General features: G+C 33.8%; 12 protein-coding genes and 1 pseudogene across 13 annotated transcripts, besides 2 other annotated features; 2 read left to right on the top strand and 11 right to left on the bottom strand.

Moving 5' to 3' along the window:
• Positions 1–11,002: part of a mobile genetic element that runs on past the window's edge.
• On the top strand, positions 12–884 carry TVAGG3_0673450 (protein of unknown function, DUF4106 family; the record flags this gene model as incomplete). The annotated part of the gene is made up of 1 exon (XM_051242479.1): positions 12–884. The coding sequence occupies one exon, from the start codon at positions 12–14 to the stop codon at positions 882–884; it is 873 nt and encodes a 290-aa protein (XP_051089066.1).
• TVAGG3_0673460 (uncharacterized protein) lies at positions 900–1,226 on the bottom strand (the record flags this gene model as incomplete). Its single annotated transcript, XM_051242480.1, has 1 exon — positions 900–1,226. The coding sequence occupies one exon, from the start codon at positions 1,224–1,226 to the stop codon at positions 900–902; it is 327 nt and encodes a 108-aa protein (XP_051089067.1).
• Positions 1,969–2,901, bottom strand: TVAGG3_0673470 (organellar and viral DNA polymerase type B; the record flags this gene model as incomplete). Its single annotated transcript, XM_051242481.1, has 1 exon — positions 1,969–2,901. A coding segment is annotated over one exon (933 nt), but the record flags the coding sequence as incomplete, so codon positions are not given.
• Positions 3,310–3,854, bottom strand: TVAGG3_0673480 (organellar and viral DNA polymerase type B; the record flags this gene model as incomplete). The annotated part of the gene is made up of 1 exon (XM_051242482.1): positions 3,310–3,854. A coding segment is annotated over one exon (545 nt), but the record flags the coding sequence as incomplete, so codon positions are not given.
• On the bottom strand, positions 4,788–5,093 carry TVAGG3_0673490 (uncharacterized protein; the record flags this gene model as incomplete). Its single annotated transcript, XM_051242483.1, has 1 exon — positions 4,788–5,093. The coding sequence occupies one exon, from the start codon at positions 5,091–5,093 to the stop codon at positions 4,788–4,790; it is 306 nt and encodes a 101-aa protein (XP_051089070.1).
• On the bottom strand, positions 6,118–6,978 carry TVAGG3_0673500 (uncharacterized protein; the record flags this gene model as incomplete). Its single annotated transcript, XM_051242484.1, has 1 exon — positions 6,118–6,978. The coding sequence occupies one exon, from the start codon at positions 6,976–6,978 to the stop codon at positions 6,118–6,120; it is 861 nt and encodes a 286-aa protein (XP_051089071.1).
• Positions 7,132–7,362, bottom strand: TVAGG3_0673510 (uncharacterized protein; the record flags this gene model as incomplete). The annotated part of the gene is made up of 1 exon (XM_051242485.1): positions 7,132–7,362. The coding sequence occupies one exon, from the start codon at positions 7,360–7,362 to the stop codon at positions 7,132–7,134; it is 231 nt and encodes a 76-aa protein (XP_051089072.1).
• TVAGG3_0673520 (phage tail repeat-like family) lies at positions 7,408–7,992 on the bottom strand (the record flags this gene model as incomplete). Its single annotated transcript, XM_051242486.1, has 1 exon — positions 7,408–7,992. One exon carries the CDS (start codon positions 7,990–7,992, stop codon positions 7,408–7,410), a length of 585 nt encoding a protein of 194 aa, XP_051089073.1.
• Positions 9,565–10,435, bottom strand: TVAGG3_0673530 (annotated as a pseudogene). Its single transcript has one exon. A coding segment is annotated over exon 1 (871 nt).
• A 982-nt stretch (positions 11,003–11,984) lies between the features above and the next one.
• Positions 11,985–12,305, top strand: TVAGG3_0673540 (uncharacterized protein; the record flags this gene model as incomplete). The annotated part of the gene is made up of 1 exon (XM_051242487.1): positions 11,985–12,305. One exon carries the CDS (start codon positions 11,985–11,987, stop codon positions 12,303–12,305), a length of 321 nt encoding a protein of 106 aa, XP_051089074.1.
• A 4-nt stretch (positions 12,306–12,309) lies between these two features.
• On the bottom strand, positions 12,310–12,552 carry TVAGG3_0673550 (serine threonine-protein phosphatase family; the record flags this gene model as incomplete). Its single annotated transcript, XM_051242488.1, has 1 exon — positions 12,310–12,552. One exon carries the CDS (start codon positions 12,550–12,552, stop codon positions 12,310–12,312), a length of 243 nt encoding a protein of 80 aa, XP_051089075.1.
• An 18-nt stretch (positions 12,553–12,570) lies between these two features.
• Positions 12,571–12,933, bottom strand: TVAGG3_0673560 (uncharacterized protein; the record flags this gene model as incomplete). Its single annotated transcript, XM_051242489.1, has 1 exon — positions 12,571–12,933. The coding sequence occupies one exon, from the start codon at positions 12,931–12,933 to the stop codon at positions 12,571–12,573; it is 363 nt and encodes a 120-aa protein (XP_051089076.1).
• A 2,152-nt stretch (positions 12,934–15,085) lies between these two features.
• Positions 15,086–15,883, bottom strand: TVAGG3_0673570 (ribonuclease inhibitor domain-containing protein; the record flags this gene model as incomplete). The annotated part of the gene is made up of 1 exon (XM_001327143.1): positions 15,086–15,883. The coding sequence occupies one exon, from the start codon at positions 15,881–15,883 to the stop codon at positions 15,086–15,088; it is 798 nt and encodes a 265-aa protein (XP_001327178.1).
• Positions 15,884–16,158: 275 nt separating this feature from the next.
• Positions 16,159–16,201: part of a mobile genetic element that runs on past the window's edge.

Consider the following 16,201-nt stretch of genomic DNA (forward strand, 5'->3'; position numbering starts at 1 on the left):
TTTCTAAAAATATGTTAGAAAAAAAGTTTGCTGACATTGACAAGAAATTTGAGAATGTTTTAAATAAGAACAAGAGAAAGTTAGAAAATACTCAGATAAAGCCTATACATGAAAAGTTCTTATTTGCTCAGAATGGTATAACAGGTCTAATTGCACCACCTGGGTCGGGTAAGACTTTCACTTATCTTAAAATGGCTGCACAACAACAAGAACTAGATGAGAAGAACCCATTCTATGAGTTAGTTGTTATTTGTAGTACTTCTGGTCAATTTGACCAAACCGTCAATTCGTTCAAAGATATTATAAAGAAGTCTAAGTTAGTATGTATAAAGGATACTGAGTTGTTAGATTGGATAAAGAAGTACCAAAGAAGAGTTTTGAAGTATAATGCTATAAATGAGTATATAAATTCTAAGTTTAAAGACCCTAATGAGGAAATGCAGAGAATATTAGAGAAGAAACACTTCAGAAACAAACAGAAAGAGATAGAATACATTTCGAAGAAATTGCAATCTTACGATTGGAAGACATACCCTCATAGATGTCTTCTTATCTTAGATGACTTTGCTTCTCATCCTTTGTTAAAGAACAGAGAACAAGACATGTGTCGAATTCTTAAGAAGCTCAGACACTTTAACATCTCAGTCGTAATATGTGTACAGACAGCAAAGAGTTTAAGTAAGGATGTTAAAAGAATACTTACTGACATTATACTTTTCCCCGGATTGTCCGAAGACGATTTCATGGAACTTATGAAAGAGTCCATGGCAGGTAAGTTTGACAGATATGAACTATGGGAGAAGTACAAAGTCATACAAGACCCTCATACTTCTTTCAGAATTCATATCTACGCAAACAAAGTTCAAATTGTAAAAAGTCAATAAAAATAAAGAGTTCATCTACCCTACTTGTTTGAAGTTGTCAAAATACTCTGTTATTTTTTCTTTCAGTAGCGGTAAGTCTTCTTTGAATGTAAGTATTGTACAACCTTTCATATCATAGTGTGTTTGAGGTAACGTATCTTGAACTATTTGTTTCACATCTTCATAGAGTTTTGGCGACTGAGGTTTTTTACTTACTCGCTGTTCTTCACTGTTTTCATAGAGTTTTGGCGACTGAGGTTTTTTACTTACTCGCTGTTCTTCACTGTTTTCATAGAGTTTTGGCGACCCAGATAAAAGTCGGTCTCGCTGTTCTTCTCTCGGTTTTCCGAGGGAAGCAAGCATATGCCATTTTACTCAGATTTTTGGTCATTTTTCAGTAAAAATAATGTTTAGGGTAGAAGGTTAGATCTAACCTGTTTTCTCACCTCATGAATTTTCATGATTTCATCGTATATGTTTTGTCAAGACTTCTTCGTACATGTTTTGTCAAACATGAACGTACATGTTTTGTCAAACATGAACGTACATGTTTTGTCAAGACTTCTTCATCGTAATGAGCGTAAATCAGACAAAAATAATGTTTAGGGTAGAAGGTTAGATCTAACCTGTTTTCTCACCTCATGAATTTTCATGATTTCATCGTAAATGTTTTGTCAAAACTTCTTCGTAAATGTTTTGTCAAGACTTCTTCGTAATGAGCGTAAATCAGACAAAAATAATGTTTAGGTGAAGTGGTGAGATCTCACCTGTTTTCTAACCTGTTTTCTCACCTCATGAATTTTCATGATTTCATCGTAAATGTTTTGTCAAAACTTCTTCGTACATGTTTTGTCAAACATGAACGTACATGTTTTGTCAAGACTTTTTCGTAATGAGCGTAAATCAGACAAAAATAATGTTTAGGGTAGAAGGTTAGATCTCACCTGTTTTCTAACCTCTTTTCTCACCTCATGAATTTTCATGATTTCATCGTACATGTTTTGTCAAGACTTCTTCGTAATGAGCGTAAATCAGACAAAAATAATGTTTAGGGTAGAAGGTTAGATCTAACCTGTTTTCTAACCTCTTTTCTACCCCAGTTATTTTATAAGCGTTTTACATGGTAAACGTTCTGAATTCGTGAGACTCTAAACAATTTCGTAGCTTCTATTTCTTCTGTCAGTATGTCAAAAGTTTTAACGATACCGAAAGTTTCTTTATACTTCTTCTTGACGTCAGATAGAAGGAAATCTTCTGCTGTTGGATAGTTTTTGTTCAGAAATTCTAACATGTCCATTTTATCTTCTACCGGCTTCTCTGCTTCTTTCTTTAAGTCTGCATAGTCGTTTCTCATTCTTTCTATCTCTTTGACTGAGTAGTTATATTTCCTCATTGCTGCTTTACATTTAGAACATTGCGGGTTCATTTTTGCGTTATATTCTGAAACCTTACCTGCTAAAACAACTAAGGCGTCAATTGCTCTCTTCATCTCAAACATAGCGGGTCTTATTTGTTCGTTCCATACTTTGCCTCTTCTATCTTTATCTCTTATTTCCCAAACACATTCAGCAACTAACGAAACAAAGTTGTCGTAGGTCTTAAATTCTTCAGATTTATATATGTCAGAAACATTCTTATATACCATGTCGCAATCTTTGTCCATAACTTTATGGTTGCAATGAAAACCAAGGAATTCATAATTTACCTTACGTATGAACTTCTTTATTTCTACTGAGTCAGTTGGTTTCACTTCAATTTCGTCGAATTCAGGAATAGTGAGTTTTTGTTGTTGGATTTCAGGTAGTTTAGGCAAATGGTCAATAATGTCCTGCATTTCATAAAGATATTCTTCATTTTCTTCATCTTTCGCACTACAGTCTAAATTACTTGTTAAAAGTTCTTGCTTTATCTTCTGGATTTTTGTTTCGAAAGTATATGAAGAAGGAATGAAGTTTTTCATCTCTACCAACATTGACGTAGGATTCATAACTAACGAGTTAGGTGCTGTTGTTGTTTGAACTGTTGTTGTGCCGATTGTTGAAATCATATCTTTACATACAAAATAAAAAAAATAAATAAAAATAAAGTTAGTTTTATTTTTTATTTCGGGGAAATTCATGAAAATTCATGAGGGTAGAAAAGAGGGTAGAAATGAGGTTAGATCTAACCATCTACCCGACATTCTCGTCAAATACAAAAAAATGAAAAAAATGACACTTTTTCATTAGATAACTGTTATTTTTTGACGAAGTGAAGAGTAACACTTCGTCAAAAAAATCTCTGAAATCATATCTTACATACAAAAAAATACAAAAAAATAAATAAAATAAAACTAACTTTATTTTTTCTATTTTTCACAAAAGACCAAAAATAAACGCTTTACATGTATTTTTCAGCAACTTCGTCAAATAATTTTATAGCTTTATCTATCTCATCTACTTCAAACGTTTCTTTACCTTTTATGGGAGCACCATACATTTTCTCAAACTTTTCAAGTAGTTCTGTTTCTGCAGCTCTCATATCATTAGCAAACACAACCTTGACTCTATTGACTGTACTGTCATATCTTTGAGTTATATTATATGTTCTTCCTATCTTATATCTCTTTGTATTGAAGTCCTTCGGTTTCTGAACGATGTAAAGTAAGCCTTCACTGCAACGTTCCGTATCGAATGAACCATATGTTATGAAGTTATATCCAACAACTGGGTCTAACCATAACAAAACTATTGGTATAAGACTTTTGTCTATAAGATATGCTCTTGTTCCATGAAATGCTACTGATATCATAAGCTCAGGATTTCTTGTCAAAATTTTCTGAGTAGAAGCAATTCTAACCCAGTCCTTCGGTCTCTTTCCAGATGGAGATAAAATGTCTGACAAAGAATATTTGTTGTATTTCTTTGAGTATCTTACGTTTAAATCACCTATTCTAACCAATTTGGTGTCATTGTCTATCTTTTTAACTGTTTCAAACTCAATGTTTGACATATATGTCTTTACATACAAAATAAAAAAATAAATAAAAATAAAACTAATTTTATTTTTTCTATCTTAAGGAAATTCATGAAAATTCATGAGGTGAGAAAAGAGGTGAGAAAACAGGTGAGATCTCACCACTTCACCTAAAATATATTTTTGTCTGATTTACGCTCATTACGATGAAGAAGTCTTGACAAAACATTTACGAAGAAGTTTTGACAAAACATTTACGTTCATGTTTGACAAAGCATATACGTTCATTACGAAGAAGTTTTGACAAAACATATACACTCATTACGAAGAAGTTTTGACAAAACATTTACGTTCATGTTTGACAAAACATGTACGATGAAATCATGAAAATTCAAGAGGGTAGAAAACAGGTGAGAAAACAGGTTAGATCTAACCTTCTACCCTAAACATTATTTTTGGTGTAAATTTCCTAAACTGACTGACTGACTGACTGACGGCACAAAGTGGCATAACGAAAACATTAATATATAAAATTCATGAAAATTCAAGAGGTTAGAAATGAGGTTAGAAAACAGGTTAGATCTCACCACTTCACCTAAAATATATTTTTACTGAATTTAGCAACAAAATGAACGAGGTCAGGATGTATGTTGCTGAATTCATTCATAACACCCTTTGTAAGCTCATAAAATGCTTGTTTTGAGGTCGAGCCACATTTGGCTCCACCGTATTCTTTCAACCAAAACTCAAGAATTTCCCGCATGAATTTTGTATAAAAAGCAACCGTCTGAATTCCGGCGGTTGCTATATTCTTCACAAAACATTTACGTTTAGTTTACGAAGAAGTCATGACAAATTCAAGAGGTGAGAAAAGAGGTTAGATCTAACCTCTTCACCTAAATTATATTTTTTGGTCCGGGAACAACTTTCTCTCAATTGGAGCTGTAGCATACTCTTTGCGTAAGCGGTTCAGACCTTCTTCGAACTCTTGGTCTCTCTTCGATTTGGATTGAGATTGGAATTGCTGGGGTGGAGCTTGCTGGAACATCCAAGGGTTGGGAAAGTAAGGCATAGGCTGAGGAGGGTAGTTCGGGAAGCCTTGTGGTGGGTAGTAACCTTGAGGTGGAAATTGGTAGAAATTCGGAGGTACTTGCTGGAACTGAGGTTGCTGAGGGGACTGTTATGGTTCAGACCTTCTTCGAACTCTTGGTCTCTCTTCGATTTGGATTGAGATTGGAATTGCTGGAACAACCAAGGGTTGGGGCAGTAAGGCATAGGCTGAGGAGGGTAGTTCGGGAAGCCTTGTGGTGGGTAGTAACCTTGAGGTGGAAATTGGTAGAAATTCGGAGGTACTTGCTGGAACTGAGGTTGCTGAGGGGACTGTTATGGTTCAGACCTTCTTCGAACTCTTGGTCTCTCTTCGATTTGGATTGAGATTGGAATTGCTGGAACAACCAAGGGTTGGTGGGACGTGGGACATTCGTTTGTGGCTTAACCGTCGGACCACCAACGATAAAAATCTCTGCTACTAGCAGTACTTTTACTGACAGTAGCAGTACTTTTACTGACAGTAGCAGTACTTTTTCTGACAGTAGCAGTACTTTTACTGACAGTAGCAGTACTTTTACTGACAGTAGCAGTACTTTATCGTCGAAAACCCTCTCAAATTTTCCTTTTTACTGACAGTAGCAGTACTTTTACTGACAGTAGCAGTACTTTTACTGACAGTAGCAGTACTTTTACTGACAGTAGCAGTACTTTTTCTGACAGTAGCAGTACTTTTACTGACAGTAGCAATGGACAACATCGAGCCATTAGATGAGGCAATTTACCTAATTTAAATTAACGAGCTTGTTAAAGACTACTTGCGCAAGGTCATGAAGCCCAAGGTCAAGTTCACCACTATTTCTGGAAGGGCTGCCTTGAATCTCGAGATTTCGACTGGAATTCCAATTGACGTACCAGAAGGCACTCCTTTCGACGACATAAAGCAAGCAAAGAAGGAAGCCATTATAAAGTTCTTTGCCAAGCGTCCTTGGATACTACTTCCAAACAGAGAGAGTCCAATTCCACGAATTATACAAATTCTCAAGGGTCTCCTTCACTTCTCGGGTCAACCATTCTACATAACTACAGAAGGCGACATCCAACCAGTTCAGTAAACATCTCATTTTAACTCACTTTTTTTATGTTTTTTGTGAAAGTGTCAAAAATAAATTGTTTTCATGAGTTTTCTACGATGTTAGAAAAGTGGTTAGAAAACGTGTTAGATCTAACATGCTAACATAAACATTATTTTTCAATACTTTTTCAGCACTTTTCCGTAGTTATATATGAAAGACAATTCGAGATAAAAGTCATAGTACAATGGAATAATATGTTGCACACCATTTGTTGTGAACCAAACTTGAAAGTCAGAGAAACTGTTACTAGGTGGTTCGTAGAATTTAGAAGCAAAGTCATAAAAGTCCTTACCAATACATAGAAAACTATTGTTGCTTGAACTGAAACTTGCATGACACATAACATTTTGAGGGTCAAACACGTTTCTATAAACTGTCAAATCTGCTGGTGGAAGTATAAATTGAAATGGACCATCTGGTGGTAATGGTTCGTTCTGGTTTAGTAACCGAAGAAATTGTGCCCAAGAACGTTTGTCTACTTTCCAAAATAAAAACTCTGTATCTCTTGGAGGGTTAATTTCAATCTTTTGAAATGAAACGGTGGAGTTCATCTTGTCATATTCTAGTTTCAGATAGTATGTTCCATTTAGTAAAGAGTCGTATTTTTCTTGAAATTCCCAATAATATTTGTTCATTTGAGTTTGAAAGTCATTTAGAGTTTTCTCAAGACTTTCGTCTGAACGAACTGTAAAGATTCTCATTTCATCAAATTTGTCTATTAGACCATCAGAACCTTTATACTGCCCATGAAAATATACTGCGAACATAAATGCGTTAGTTCTATTTGAAAACAAAACTCTTCTAAATGCTATTGCCTTTGCATCTGAAGGACTTTGAAGCCAACGAATTGGATAGTCAAACCTGTATGCTCGGGATGAAATTTCTTCATCTGAAATAGTCCTACCAGCATTTGTAAAGATATAGTCTAACGGTTTTGTATCTGCTACTTTTGTTCTTTGTTTTGCAACCTGAAGCATTTAATATATGTAAAAATATATTGTTTTAAAATGGTATGCCATTTCATATTTCTCATCTAACAAACAAGTTTCCCAACGGTCTTCTCCAACAAACTCAGCGTACATTTCAAATAAAATAAAAAAATGTCACTTTTTAAAAATAAATTTTTTATTTCATGCAATGTTTAACACATCGAAAGGCATGTTCATAAGACGTTCTTCTTCTAACCTCTCTAGTCTGTTTGGATAATTGGCACGTGCTGTTTCCAAATCCATTTCGTAGCGAAGACCAGACAATTTGTCATAGACTTTTATGGGTCTTCCCTTCCTATATTTAAACTTCTTCGAAACTCTCCAACCATATCTTTGCAACTCTGCTTTTATTCTAGCAGATTTTCTATCCATTCTATATGGGGGCATTTTTATAAAAATAAAAAAATATTTTTTTCTTTACTTTACATAACCGCCTGCTGCCATAAGTCTTTGACGCCAACCCATACCAGCTAATGAAGGTTGACTTGGTTTAGTTTCCAAACTAAACTTTGGTTTTGGTTTATCTTCAGTTTTTGGTTTTTCTTCTTCTATCGGTTTTTCGTCACTTTTCGGTTCCTCTGACTTTACCTCACCTGCAGGAACAGTTGTGTCGTCAACATCTTCATAAATATCATATGCCATTTGTTTTTGTTTTCCTTTCAACTTTTTGTGTTTGTTGTAAAGTTTAGAATATTTCGACTCTAAGTCAATGAGATGTTCTATAATGAACTGTTGGTCAGTGAAGTAAACTTTTCCATCTGTTGTCTCGAAAGCTCCTTCAGACTTCAATATTTTATTTGTGAGAGTCTGTTTCTTTTTTGAGATACTAGCCGTTCCATTTTTATGAAAAGTGACTTTGTAGTTAGGGTTTGTATTTCCAGACCTGGCACTTTCTATTATTGAATTTTTCTCTTCATCTGTAAGTTCTTTGACAGGTTTTGACAATGGTTCTGAACTTTTTGTTTGTGGTGTCAAATCTACCGTTTCAACTTCTTCGGTCATTTCATCTCAGTAAAAAATTTTAGTTTGGTTTGTTTTCAACTGGTTGTTTAGGTTTTTTAAGTCGGTCTAAAACTTCCTGAGGTATAGGAAGAACTGACAAACACGTGGTGTAACTGCTGGAAGCCGACAAATCCATCTTGAACCCATTTTGTCTCAATGCTGTATTGTTCATTTCATCTCAATAAAAAACTTTACATTCCCCACGTCGTTTTGAGGCGGTTGAGGTTGGTTATTGTTTTACCCACTGTTGTGCATGGTTATATCCTCTGTTAAAGAATCTTTCACCTTGGTCCATATAGTGTCCTGCTTGGTTATAGTAGTCATTTGCTTTGTTATAATAGTTTCCTGCTTGTCTTCCTACATTGTCCATCCATCCTTGAACTTTTCCTCTTGTTTCAGGATTTGGAATAAGATTTGTTCATCTCCTACATCCCAACCTTTCTGTACAGTTTGTATAATAGGTTGTGCTTTCTCTTTAAGTATACCTAATGTACTCAAAATCTCCTTCCTTCCAACTCCAAATACACCTCTGGCTATTGTTCCCACTGCGGGCAAAAATCTGGATGCAACTCCTGCCTAATGCGCCAAATAAACCCATTTCTTATGGGTTAAAAAATGACGAATCCAAACAAGGACCCCTATGTTTCTAAAGCGACAAAGAAAGCACTCATGATAAAAATCTTTAGTTCAACACCAAATGCTTGGTTTATGGATATCTTGAGAAAACATTCCGAGGTATAGAGAAGATGGACCACCATACTGGTTAATATTTGTTGGTCAAAACACAAGATACTGTGAAGCCATACATTATGGTCCAAAAATATTTTAGATGTGAAAACTGCTTTGACAATATTCGTTGACAAATACCATCCAACAAAACTGACATCTGACTGTGAAAGTTCTTTCAAATCAGATGATGTAAAAAACTATCTGCGTTCAAAAATGTAAACCAATATTTCATTGTCGACCAAAACCATTCTGCTCTTGGTGTCATTGACGGTTGTATAAAAATGTTAAGAAGACTTAAACCAACCACAAGGTGGTGAAGCAAATGAAATGTCATATGACGACAAATATAGACACTTCTCCATGGCAAAGATGAGACAAGTTTTAAATATTTACAATAACCGTAAACAAAAAGGTTTGGGAAACCACTCCCCCGAAGAAATGAAAAACACCCTGACTTAGAGAAAGACTATATATTTAATAATTTAGTCAAAAGAGACAAACAAGAAAGAATGCCGGGCTTCAAACTTCAGAAAGGTGACAAAGTAAAAATAGAAATACCTAAACGCGACCCATATGAAAATACTATTGACTATGACAAACAATGGGAACCCGATAGGTACTCACATTCGTGTTCGTAAAAATAGAAGAAAAGTATACAAGAGAATATTATGAAGTTTTAGGCAAACATGGCAAAATGTACACACTGCAAGCAGAAGATAAAACTACTATTGCCAGACCTCGTTTCAAACTTGTCAAAGTTCAAGGTGGTATACTTTCAAAGACAGTTCCTAACAAATATAAGACAACTCCTGACGAATATGCTAAAGAAGTTGAAAATGACGACTAAGCAATTCTATATACCATGCGTAAACTGTCATGTAAGGTGGCATGTATTCTTTACTTTGTCCCGTTGTTTGTGTATATCCTGAAACGAAAATGTGTATGGTTTCCTTCTCCCTGAGTGTCACTCCAGTACAATTTATGGCAAACTTAACATCGTCTTTAACATCATATCCTTTACCTTTTGTCATTCCTGACCAATCCCAATATCTATGCTTATGCCAACCTGCTTGAGATGTGCTTAAATCTATGTAGTGACTATGTGCAGGTAAATTTTCACCTGAAATCGTTTTACTTCCCCTGTTTCCTTTGAAGAGTTTGCACAATACAAAAACCTGTCGACTATTTGTTCCCATGCACCAACACCAAACATTACTTGAGGACCTCTTGCTTCCATAGATGTATAAATAGAACCTACTGGGTTCATTAAATCAAACATATGAGATATTATAGGATTGTCTCTTTTGAACTTAAAATATAGTGCAACTATTTCAGGTTTCTTCTGGTTTGTGTCAGAATATTTTTTATAATATAATCTTATGTTTTCAGGTAGGTAAAATCTTGACTATAATATTTATTTCTGTCATCTGTATAATAATATACTATTCTCGTTTTTTCTATTGCATTATATCTTTTATATCTATAATAATCTAAATATAATGTTAGCTTTTGTTCATCTACATGTGGTGTTCTGTCGTCATCTCCATAGTCATAATATATGTGGTGCTGGAGCTGGGTCAGCCAACATCATACCTGCCATTTCATAAACTCTTAAATATTTCTTTTGTTCGTCTCCATATAAGTTTAAGTAGCAGTTGTTGTCTAATGGAACTTTAACTTGTGTTCCATTATTCTTTATATAGCCTACATACATTTCATTGTTATTTTTCGGAATGAGTTTATACCGTATACCATTTTTTAAGGAGTGTACAAACTCCCATCTAAAATATTTGTTTTCTTCATAGACAGAAACATCCCCAACAATAGTTTCAATATTTTTTGTTGTTCCTATCAAACTTTGGTATATTTCATTCACATATTCCTTATCTGCTTTATTTTCAAGGCTAACGTTTAAGTCTGTTATTTCAGAAGATGTATGTGTATGTCCAACGGCACTTTTCCTGTTTAAGGTTTCTTGTAAGTTTGTAATATTTGCAATGGTATGTGTATGTCCAACGTCACTTTTCCTGTTTAAGGTTTCTTGTAAGTTTGTAATATCAGATATAGAATGTGTATGTCCAACGGCACTTTTCCTGTTTAAGGTTTCTTGTAAGTTTGTAATATTTGCAATGGTATGTGTATGTCCAACGTCACTTTTCCTGTTTAAGGTTTCTTGTAAGTTTGTAATATCAGATATAGAATGTGTATGAGTCTTATCTGCTTTTGTCTCTAATGTTTCCTTAAGACTTGGTATTTGGTTAATATAATGTATATGAGTCTTTTTAGAATATTCGTTTTCAGCTCTTGTCACTTCACTTGACATTTTATTGTCAACATATGTTTTGTCTGCTAGTTCAGGATGAGTATGTTCTTTTGTTGCATAAGCATTGTTAGCTCTTTCTGCTTCTTTTGCTATTGCATCGTCTACATATTCTTTGTCAGCTTTGTTGTCAACATCTGCTTTCAAAAGAAGTTCATTTATAGGTTTCTCGTTTAAAGTTCCTTTTGTTGGATTTATACAGACAGTATTGTTCTTCTTGTCTTGAAACAGAAACTCATCTGTCATTGGGTTTAAGGTCAGTTTTAAGTTTCCTTCTTTCAATGACTCAGATATCTTAGAATAGTTTGAAAAGTTTGTTGTGTTCTTATTTAGAGCTTGCATAATGAGTTGTCGGTTGTGTTGTATTTCTCTCATGGAAGCAATATCTTTCGACATTTTTATTATAGATAAAATATGCTTCCAATAGAAAAAGAAAATTCAAGAGTTGCTACAACTAAACCATTAGATGAACTTTTTACTAATGTCGGTCAAAAGTTTGAGACAGAGACCGTAAAGCATGAAGGCTATCGTTTTGACTACCCATTAAGATGGCTAAGAGACCCATCTGTCACAAAAGCTATTGGCTTTCGTAGAATGAAGTTCATTTCAGAAGCCATACATGGTTTCCCATTTACGGTCGGTTTTGAAGTTCGATACTATAACAAAGAAAAACGTATGTATGAGAAATTTGAACAGGGAAAACTTTTACAAGTTAGTTTGCTTGTAAACTTAGAAACAACTCTTCAAGCTTTTCAAGAAAAAAATAAACGATATCTATATCGAATATGCAAACCAGTATAACATTGACGAAGGAGAATACCATCTCGATATTATTTATGACAGGAAAAATGCAACTGTTAAAATCAATAAAATAGAAGACCTTGGAGAAAACGTTTATATTTCTACAAAATATAACAACTTGGCATGGTATAGATTTATGAGGATGTTAAATCAGCCTGCAGCATATCCAGTACACCCGGACTATTATGAAGTCGAAAACCCTAATGGAACATATGAAAATGTTTTCGACCCAGCTGCTATTATTGTTCATGCTTCATTTTCTGGCGCCCAAAACTCTTTCTTATGCTTGGCAAATGACTTTTACGAAAAACCTACAAAGTTATACGAACCACCAAGTGGAAGTATTTCAGACTTTCAAGTATGGTTTACTACAGATGGAAGAAAAAGAATAATTCCATTATACCATGCGTTTTACTTAGAACTTAGTTTCATATACAACTACTATCGAACGGTAAAAATATAATTTTTTAATACGGTTGAGGTGTTGGATTTGGTTGCCAACTAGACTGTGGTGCAGGTTCAGGCTGTTGTATAACAGGAGCTTGTTCTTCTGGTTCAGGGTCTTTAGGTATAATACCAACAAACTGACCTACTCTTTTACCAATATTTTTGACTCCGTTCCAAATTCCTTTTCCTACGGTTTTTATTCCATTCCATATACCTCTTCCAACTCTTCTGAAGAAGTTTCCAATACTACTGAAGAAACCCATTTTACTATATGTAAAAATCTAATGTCCGCCTAGTCTCTTACGTTTCCTGTTGAGTTCCATAGCATTCTTTAACTGGAGCTCATACATTCTGTTTCTCCTCTGGTAGAAAACATATTCTGGGTCAACTCCTGTGTTCGCGTCATCTGCATAAAGTTGTTTATATCCCACTTCAGGGTTTGTATAAAACTCTTTCCATCTCATATTTGCATACCATGGTGGCAAACCTAACGCAGCGTCATTTGACATGGCAGTTTGCATTTGTACATCTGTTGGCACTTGACCATAGTTTGCCATTGCAGTTTGTATTCTAACTTCATTTGGAATATTCTCTGGGTTTGGTTGTCCAGGTTGCTGTGCATTCGCTAAGTTCTGTGCGTCCATTTAATATTAGATAAAAATATCTCTTACGAGTACATATACTGAACATTTGCAGGCATTGGTTCATCTTCATATTCTCTATATCTTTCTGCCACGTCAAATAAATAAATGACACAATGGAAAAAACCTAAAACAAGTAGTCCTATTTCAAACCACATTTACTTACTAATAAAATTTCTTTATTGTGACACTTTCTCCGGTTTATAGGACCTCTCTCATATTCTATCTTGTCATATCTAAACTCATAGTCATGTATGTCCTCTAACCATCTCATAACGGTTTCCAAACCACTTTTATCGGATGTAAAGTAAAAGCATGGACAGTTATGTATAACGTCTAAAGTTTCTAAAGAGTCTCTCAAAGTCCAGTCTACTTGGTATTGAAAATCCCATGTGTTATAGAACGGCGGGTCCACTATAAAGAAAACATTTTCCTTGTCTTTATATTTTTCATACAACTCTGTCCAATGACATCTCACAAACTCTATACCCTCAATATATTTTTCTATGTCCTCTTTGAAAACATTTGTATAGTTAAGATATAAAACTTTTGACATAAGTGTTTCAATGTCATGAACTCTTATAGCACCACTATATAATAGTCTAGCAGATATACTATCCCAGTCTATATATTCTGCTTTTTTCAAAACCTCTCTCACAATATTTTTCTTATCTAATGGTATACGTTCCATCTTACCTATAGGTATCTTTTCTTTTAACTCTTTCAATATATTGTTTGTGTCTGGAATATGTTTGAGACGGTTCATATAGTTGTCGAAGTCATTGCATATAATCTTTGAGTCTGGGAATATTGTATGACATAAATGGGATATATAGAAACTTCCACCGAACAAATCTACAAATGTTAGACCATTCGGTAGTTTCTTAAGTTCTCTCAATATAATATCTTTACATCTACTCTTATTTCCAAAGAACGGTAACGGTGGTTTTGTAAAATTCATTTATATATAATAATAAAAATGTTTTTACCCGAAAAGTGACAGAAAAGTGACAAAGCATGAAAACATATATAATTTGTGAAAAGCGACACAAAAGTGACATTTTTAAAAGTGACATCATTAATATGATGTAAATAGCAACGGTTTTGGTTTTGTCACCGGCTGGTCGGCTGGGGTTCGGTCCTCCTCTTGGGTCTTGGGCAAAATTCTTAGGGCTAGAAGGGGCGCAGCCCCTGGAAGCCCTCCAAATATAAACTTCATTTATACTAAACATCTTCAGGGCTAGAAGGGGCGCAGCCCCTGGAAGCCCCTCATACCTGACCTAATTATAGATACATTTTTAATAAATGCATTAACTTGTGAAGGTGGTTTAAAAATTTCACTCAAATAAATTTCAAATGCAATAATATTCTTTGAAATTTTGTAGACTTGCTTAATTGTCACTAATCATATACACATATAACTTATTGCAATGGCAGTGACATCCACGTAATTAGATTTTGTAGTGATTTTCATATCCTCAGAATTTTTTGACTCTATACAACAAGGTTTTCTGAATACAGTTCAGAAATATATTTTGGATTATTATGGAACATATGTTACTTCAAATTACTCTGGATATTGCAAATTTAAACACTATTTAATTTGAATATACGGAAAAAAGCACATACAATTAATTCTATGAGTTCCTCTCAATTTAAAAGCCAGACCATATACAGCCTTATATTTATCTTTTAGCAAATAAATGTTAAAAAATAAATGAGTAAGTCATATTGAATCAAATTATAGAAATCTTGACTTTTCCTACGAGCAGAAATCAGGAACCCCTTGGTGATCTATCAATTCCTAAATGAATATATTTTCAAATATCATTGGAATCAATCCATTATGATCAGATTATGGTGCCTAGAAAGCGAAATCTAGCAGTAATTCCGGATTATTAAGTTTTTGATAGCATTCTATATAACAAAATTTTGTAAGAATGAATTTAAAATGTTTAATTGTCAACAAGTGACCTCTGAAGATACTATGTAATGAAAAAACGATTTATAGAAGATGTAATTATTGAAAATAAGCCTTTTATAACATATTTCTACCTGATAGAACATCTCTAAAATTAAAATTCAAAATCAATAGAAAAACCGAAATATTTCATGAGGATAAAAAGATATTCATAGTATTTTTAAAAGATTTTATTTAGAAATATGAAGTCAACAAAAATGTAATCGCTCCAATCCCATATATGCAAGGTGTTTCAAAATCACGAGTGTCATCGTAAATCTCACATGAAAGAATAAGTCGTCGTGGAATACCAGATTCAACAATCATTCTTAGGTAGTCAAGTTTTGTATCCTCAATAATAAGAGGACAACATATAGAATGACATTCAACAAATGAATGGTATTCAACACTTCTGACAGAGAAAGGGAAGTTGATGTGTTGAAGATTCTTGCAGTTGTTGAATGAATATTTTTCTATTAGTGAAACACTTTTTGGAAGGATGCTGATATTATATATGTTGTTACATTCATTGAATGCATAACTACAGATAACACTGCAGTTGATAATAAGAGTTTTATCTAATGATCTATTAAGATGGAATACAAGATATTCTTTTGAGTTATCTATAGAATAAAGAGTATTATCAATCCATTTACATTTATCTGACTCAAAATTACTAATATTTTGTAGTGAAATACAGCCAGAAAATGAATTGTTTGATATCTTCTCAATTTCATTTCTTTCTGAGAATTTGATTGATTTGAGATTCATGCAGTTTAAGAATGAATATTCTGATAAAGTTACAACAGATGGCGGGATAATAATACTCTCCAGGGAATAACAATTTTCAAATGATTTATATCCGATAAATCTTGAATTTTCTAGAATATTGACATTGCTCAATTTTGAGCATCCACTAAAACAACAATCTGGAATGCTTAAAATATTTTTCACATTCTTTAATTTAATACAATTTTCAAATGCATTATTCATTACAACTAAATTAGTTGAATTAAAACTTATTGAAATCAAACTTTTGCAATCTTTAAATGATTCAATTCCAACCTTACTCAAACAAGAAGAAAATATCAATGAAGTTATACTTTGACAGTTTCTAAATGCGTAATTTTTTATCACCGAAAGTTGTGAATCTTTTTCAAATTCTATCTGAAAAAATGTTGAATTTTCGAATGCTCTTTCTTTTATAATTTTGACTGATTTAGGGATTCTAATTGAATTTACGTAGTCAAAACACCAGTATTCATATATAGGGTGTCCAAAGGTGCGTTTAGCACAGCGCTCTATATGAGA

This window comes from Trichomonas vaginalis, chromosome III (assembly GCF_026262505.1).
Source record: "Trichomonas vaginalis G3 chromosome III, whole genome shotgun sequence".
NCBI lineage: Eukaryota > Parabasalia > Trichomonadida > Trichomonadidae > Trichomonas > Trichomonas vaginalis.